Source organism: Juglans microcarpa x Juglans regia, chromosome 1D, assembly GCF_004785595.1.
Source record: "Juglans microcarpa x Juglans regia isolate MS1-56 chromosome 1D, Jm3101_v1.0, whole genome shotgun sequence".
In the NCBI taxonomy this organism is placed as follows: Eukaryota; Viridiplantae; Streptophyta; class Magnoliopsida; order Fagales; family Juglandaceae; genus Juglans; species Juglans microcarpa x Juglans regia.
In genome coordinates this window covers 21,678,609-21,685,546 of record NC_054594.1, presented here as the reverse complement: position 1 = coordinate 21,685,546, position 6,938 = coordinate 21,678,609, and the positions used below count along the sequence as shown (strand labels likewise).

Sequence of the window (6,938 nt, the reverse complement as noted above, 5' to 3'; positions counted from 1 at the left end):
TCTTCATATTTCATATATATATATATATATATATATATATATATATAATTAGATATTGCAACGTCCAGTCGTCCATAGATATATATATTTCTTGGTAGACAGCTGCAAGCATGAGTCATTGTCCATATTTATGGGCGTTAATTAGGTATTGTACTACTGAATGATCGTCCGTAGGGACTCAGGGAAGTAGTGTAACCTATATGTCAATCTTACAAATTATCAAATTATAGCGTAAAAATTTTTAAATAAAATAATTTTTAATTTAATATAATCTTAAAATTCATATCTCTTTATACTTAAAAGTTACTATAAACATTAGGGCTGTACAGAAACCGACGCAACCGACCGCCGCAGACGGAAACCGGCCGGCCGCGTCAGGATCCGGCCGGAACCGATGGAGAACCGGCCAGCGTTTGATGGAATAATATAGGAACCGACGTTCAGCAGTTTGGTCCCGGTTTGAGGCTGGGCCGAACCGCTGAACCGATCGATATAATAAAATTTAATTTTTTCTAATATATATTAATCAAAACGACGCCGTTCCACTTAAGTTTAAATGGAACAGCGTAGTTCTATATCTATAAGTATACAAGAGATAATAGAAACGACGCCGTTTGGTATTAAAGCAAATGGCGTCATTTTATTAAAGACGTAAGAAAAAAAAAATTATGTCTGAAACAACGTCATTCCACTTAAACTTATGTGGAACGGCGTCGTTTCGGTATGAGGTCTTCTTCTTCCCAACCTTCTTCCATTTCTCGATTTCATCTATATCTCTCTTTCTCTCTTCTGCAACTCTCTCTCTCTCTCTCTCTCTCTCTCTCTCTCTCTCTCAGTAGAATCACGCCGCTAGGGGAACTGACGCCGACCGAGAACCGCCTCCATCAGTTTCCTCCTCCCAATCAACCAGTTACGGTCGGTTGCTCCCCCAGTTTTTCAATCGTCGGTCGGCGTTGGTTTTACCCAAAAACCGCGCCGACGACATCGGTTTTCACCCCTAATAAACGTGAACAATAATGAACAGTAACATGAACAGTAATTCGTGTTTTAAGCTTTTCTTCTTACATCTTGCGTTCCTCTCTCCATCCGCGTCCCTCCTCACAGCAAAATCACAGTAAAATCACCACAAAATCAAAAAATCACCACACAAATCATCATACAAATAAGCAAATCACCACACAAATCATCACACAAATCACAACTAGGATCTTCAGCTAGAGCTTGGGAAGAAGGGAGAGTCCGTGAGAGAGTGAGAGAGAATGGGCATGCCTGAGGGGTAGATCGGGGCCATGGGTGATTGGGGTAGGTCAGTGGTGGCTAGAGAAGGCTCATGACGGTGGCTGGACACCGTGGGGGCGGCACACAGAGGTGGAAGTGGGAGAACCCGTGCGTGAGGGAGGTGGATTTCGTGGGGGCAAACGGCAGGGAGATGGAGGCCAAGCTCGCTGGAGGGGGATGGCCGGTGGGAGGGGAGGCTACCGTGGAGGTGGTGGCGCCGGAGGATGGCACACGGCGGCGCAGCAACATCAAGCCCATTCGGGCTATGCACAGCCGAGAGAGAGGAAGAGAGAGCGTGAGAGAGGGAGACTGGTGTGGGGGGACTCATCGGAGTGAGGTGGTGCCAGTGGAAGGGGCAGTGAGGCTCACTGACGCACGGCGGCGCCGGGCTGGGCAGAGGAAGAATCGGCTTGGAGAGGGGGCAGCGTACTGCGTACGCGTGAGCTGAGGGAGGAGAGAGAGAGAGTGGAGGGAAAAGTGAGGGAGAAGGAAGAGGGTCTAGGTATTTAACCCAGTCCCTTCGTCTTGGAGTTTTCAAAACGATCTAACGGTAGAAGATTAAAATATTAATTTAAAAATACGTAAACATTAACTTAATTAAAAATACTGAAAAATATTAAGGTCAAATATTATTTAAACTAACACACAGGAAGATTTGGGTTTGATAAAGTGCGGGAAAATGCTATGAAAAAAACCAGAAAACAGAACTTAAGAGAGCACAAATGTAATTATAGCAAGTCATACAGGGGCATAAGTGGCTCAAAAAGTGTCAAACAAAAATAAAATCATATAAATAATTAGAATTTATAATATAATTTAAATTTCATAATATTCTAAATTAATTAAAATCATTTAAATAAAATGATTTTCTACCATTATAATATTTTTGGAGTTTTCAAAATAGAAGAGACTTACTTTAATGATGAAAAAATGTGAGAATAATATAGAAATAAAAGACTGTATTTTTTTAGTACTCCCTAAGTCATTGAGTAGTATGGTTGAATTCTACAATTCATAGATTTTGCTAAGAAAACTATTACTAGAATATCTAAAATCTTTTAATTTTCATATTACTGTAACATTTATTTTGCAATCTTCGTAGGAGTTTTTGTGGCTTTACATATAGACTGCTACTTTGGAGGAATTGACTCAGAATTTTACGATTGGGTTCTTTTTCGATTCCTAACTATAATGTATTTTTTTCTATTAATACATATTTTTTTTGCACTCCAATAAAATTAATTCATAATTTTCTATTCTTTGACCAAGACTATGCTTTGGTTTTGCTATCTTTAAATTTCATTTTACCACTTCTCATTTTTTATTTTCTTCGATTGGATTGTTTCGATTTATGCAGTGAAGTACTGTCATCATTACATAGATTCTCCGCATCTCTTTTCATTTGTTAGGTGCAGAAATTGAGTTCATAAAAGATTCTTCATATACTACTTATTTTACTTATTATTACGTTTTTCTTTTTTATAATACAAAACATATTTATATTTTACAAAACAACTTTGTTTTTCATCCAACCGGACAAATGTGCGACTACTAGTATATATAGATATATATATATATATATATATATATATATATTTATATATATGTGTATATATAAAGTCCCAGCCAGCTGCATGCATGGTATTTAATGCAATCAAATAGGGCACCGATCAAACTGCTACAACAATGCAGACTAACCAATCACATAATTACACCTATGCAGAACCCATAAATACTCCTACGTACCGATCATTATAAGAAAACCCCATATGGACCTGCTATTCTCCCTATATATATCTGCATTGCTAGCTCATGCTGATCATCATCTAGCTAGGGCTAAGACAGTACAAACTCTACTTGATCTTTTTCTCTCACGTACAGATAGAACCAACCAATATGGTATTTACCAAAGTAGATCAAGACTTGCTTTATGGCATCAAGCTTACCTCGGTCGGACCGGGAAGAGTGACCGGTTGGGACGTGGTTCATGACCTAAGTGGGATGGACATTGCCATGAAGTTGCACTATGTCAGAGTGGTGTACTTCTTTAGCAGCCAGGCAGCCCAGGGTTTAACCCTGCCGCGCTTTAAACAAGTCGTATTCGAATGCTGCTGTGACTTCTACTACACATCTGGCCGCCTCCGACGATCAGAGTCTGGGAGGCCGTACATAAAATGCAATGACTGTGGCGCTAGATTCATCGAAGCACACTGTGACATGACCATTGATGAATGTCTAGAGATGAAGGGTTTCTACTCTGATCTGCAGAAGTTGCTTGTATCCCAACAAGTCATTGGGCCTGAACTCACATTCTCTCCCCCAGTTCTCATACAGGCCAGTCATTAATGATAGTTTTTAATTTCATGCACATAATCAATTATTGGTCGTTGTTTTTCTTTATTTTTAGATCTCTAAAATAGAATTGGTTTAGAAAGACAAACAAAGAACAATACAATAATTCTCTATGAAGTTTTGCAGACGGAGGTTCATGTTTAGTTTCCCGGCCATCACCCTAAATTGGACCTTTACTGATGGGAACAAGGTGCATTTAAAGCACTTTGGGTGGTGAGAACGGTCGCAAAATGAAATATTGCTCATGCTATGTATTAATTTCATGTCCTCTAATTTATATAATGTATTATGACTTACCACAAGTTCATCCGATAATTATTTATGTTATGAGTAGTTTTATATGTAGTTATGTATAATTTTTATTTTATTATTAATATTTTTAAACTCAAATTTTGATTTTTTTCTGTTTCCTTTTCATGACTAAATGCAGTTTACCCAATTCAAATGTGGAGGGATATCAGTCGGCCTGAGCTGGGCCCATCTCCTGGGAGATGCATTCTCAGCTGCAAATTTCATGAACAGATGGGGCCAAATCATGGCCGCACTTGGCTCTAACACGCAAGCCAACTTGCAGTATAAATCAAACACACATGATCACGAGAGATCCAAAAACCCTCCGCCAGTTCACGATGAACCACTTTCCCTTAAATGGGTCGACCCGGTCGGAGACCACTGGATAGTTTCCAATAACTGCAGAATGGGCACATTTTCATTCCATATAACTGCAAGCCAGTTAGCAACCTTGCACTCAGAAATCTCGGCCGGCCGAAACCGAAGTGACCAAGTTCCAATCTTTGAATCTATTTGTGCCATTATATGGAAATGCATAGCCAAAGTTAAATTAGGAGAAGAGACTGCTCAAGCCAGAACAGTGACAATCTGCAAAAGTGATCCAAGAAAACCGACCACAGGGGTTGTTACTAACACCCAGATTATAAGCTCAGTTACTTTAGACTCGTCTGTAACGGAGACGGACCCAAAAAGATTGGTAACGTTGCTGGTTAATGAAGCTGTGGATGAAAGAATTAGGATGGAAGAAGTGGTGGAGAGGGATGATGGGGTTTCAGATTTCATTGTGTATGGAGCAAACTTAACGTTTGTGGACTTAGAAGAGGCTGATTTGTATGGGTTCGAGTTGAATGGATATAAACCAGATCTTGTGTATTGTACTGTCAATGGCGTTGGAGAGGAAGGAGCAGTCTTTGTGCTCCCGGCGGGGCCAGAAGGGTCTGGTCAGGCCAATGGTGGCGGAGGAAGGATGGTGACGATAATCTTTAAGGAAAATCTAGTGCCGGAGCTGAAAACGGAGGCCATGACCTGACCTAAGCTAGGGTACTGTTTCGAATGACCCGGGGAACATGTTACTTTGCCTGCTAGGTTTGCTCTGGATTTGACCGCCGTTATATTTTATTTTATGTTTTAGTTTTTTTAATATTTATAATAAATTTGTATATTTTTAAAAAAAAATGTTTGAAGAATATCTAATGTCTAGCAGTCACACCCATCGTACACTGCTAGGGGGTTTCATCATTGTACTGTTTTACCATGGGGTTGATCATTCTACTATTTTTTATAAATAAATTTTCACAACTTTCACATTCTACATTTTACATTTTTTTTATTTTTATTATTTTTTTATCAAATATTTATTATATGAATAATGAATAGAAAATTTAAAATAATTTAAAAATAATAAACTCAAAAAAAATTAAAAATAAAATTAAAAAATTTTGAATTTAAAAAAAAAATATAAAATGTGGTAGAGATAGCAAAACTCATAACTTTTTGAGATAATTGTTTTTCTATAATTTTATATTAAAAATATTTTAATCACAAATATATTAAAAAAATAATATCACGTCATTTCATATAATTTATTAGATTATAAAATTATTTTTATTTTAAAATAGATATAATAAATTATATGAAATTATTTTTATAATGGATTATAAAAAAAATACAATCCTCTTTTTATATATATGATTTTTTTTTCTTTCGTTTAGACTGGGGTTAGAGGCGCCGAGTACGAAAATTTGGTACGATAATATAATTTTTTAAGTATTTTTTAAAATATGTTTTTATAAAAAAATAAAAAAGTACAATACAAAAATATAAATAAACATAAATTAAAAAAAAAAAAAAAAAAAAAAAAAAAAAAAAACACACACACACAAATCAGTACACCAATAGAAAGCTTAGGTGGAAGCGTCGTTTTCCTTCGTGATTATCTGAACCGAGTCGATACTGATTAATCAACCTACATGCATGCATGCATGGACGGGACCAATTTTCCAATCAATTACAAGTACTGTGCAAAAATAAAGCTAGCCAACCCACCCGCCCACCCAATTATAAAGAATAAGGTAATTTTTTTTTTTTTTTTTTAACTTAGCGACTAAGAAAATATTATTTAATAATGTTATAATTTTTTTTCTTTTTTTATAAATATTTAAAAGTGTTACAAAAGTAATGTAAAAAAAAACAATTTTTAAAACTTTTATTTCACATATTTTTTTAATACTTTTAAATATCTTTTAAAAAAAAGGAAAAAATTTACAATATTATTAAATAATATTTTCTTAATCACTAAATAAAAAAACAAATTAAAAAAACGTGAATTGGATTATGAGCAGAATCCCTATCATAAAGAATAGGGTTAATGTTAGGGATCTCGCTGAGGATCTCGCTCATTGTCCCATTCGCTTTTTTTTTTTTTTTTTTTTTACTTAGTAATTAAGAAAATATTGTTTAATAATATTGTGGATTTTTTTAAAAATATATTTAAAAGTGTTACAAAAATAATGTGAAAAAAAAAAACAATATTTAAAATCTATTTTTCACATCATTTTTTTAACGCTTTTAAATATTTTTTAAAAAATGAAAAGATTCACAATATTATTAAATAACATTTTCTTAATCACTAAGTAAAAAACTAAAAAACAAAAAAAAAAAGTGAGCGAGATCCCTATCATTTTCCTAAAGAATAATACTATGTATAATTGTAAATGCGTAAACATTGCGCAATTATTTTTAAAAAAATAAGATTCATTATTAAAAAAATTAATTTTTTTCATGTAGGTCTCATATTTACTTACTTTTTTTAAAGAGATTGTGCCGCTCTTGTGCACTCCGCGACTACAAATATCATTTCTCAATTATAAAATAACAAAATGAAAAGAAAATATCTTCTTATATTTAAGGATGGGCAATGGAGCCCGCACACCGCTACCCTGATCCCATCCGCCCTGTCTCTTATATTTATGGGTGGGGCGAATCCTTCTTCCTCTAGATGCGGGTGGCTCACATCC

General features: G+C 35.3%; 1 protein-coding gene across 1 annotated transcript; it reads left to right on the top strand.

Moving 5' to 3' along the window:
* The first annotated feature begins 3,071 nt into the window (after positions 1 to 3,071).
* On the top strand, positions 3,072 to 5,194 carry LOC121234933 (protein ECERIFERUM 26-like). Its single transcript, XM_041131079.1, has 2 exons — positions 3,072 to 3,612; positions 4,061 to 5,194. Exons 1-2 carry the CDS (start codon positions 3,175 to 3,177, stop codon positions 4,949 to 4,951), a joined length of 1,329 nt encoding a protein of 442 aa, XP_040987013.1. The 5' UTR covers positions 3,072 to 3,174; the 3' UTR covers positions 4,952 to 5,194.
* The last annotated feature ends 1,744 nt before the right edge of the window (positions 5,195 to 6,938 follow it).

Excerpts from the sequence above, each read along its gene's own strand:
- LOC121234933 (XM_041131079.1), top strand. The coding sequence starts at position 3,175 with ATGGTATTTACCAAAGTAGATCAAGACTTGCTTTATGGCATCAAGCTT. Across the intron at positions 3,613-4,060 it reads CTCCCCCAGTTCTCATACAG|TTTACCCAATTCAAATGTGG; the intron begins GCCAGTCATTAA and ends GACTAAATGCAG.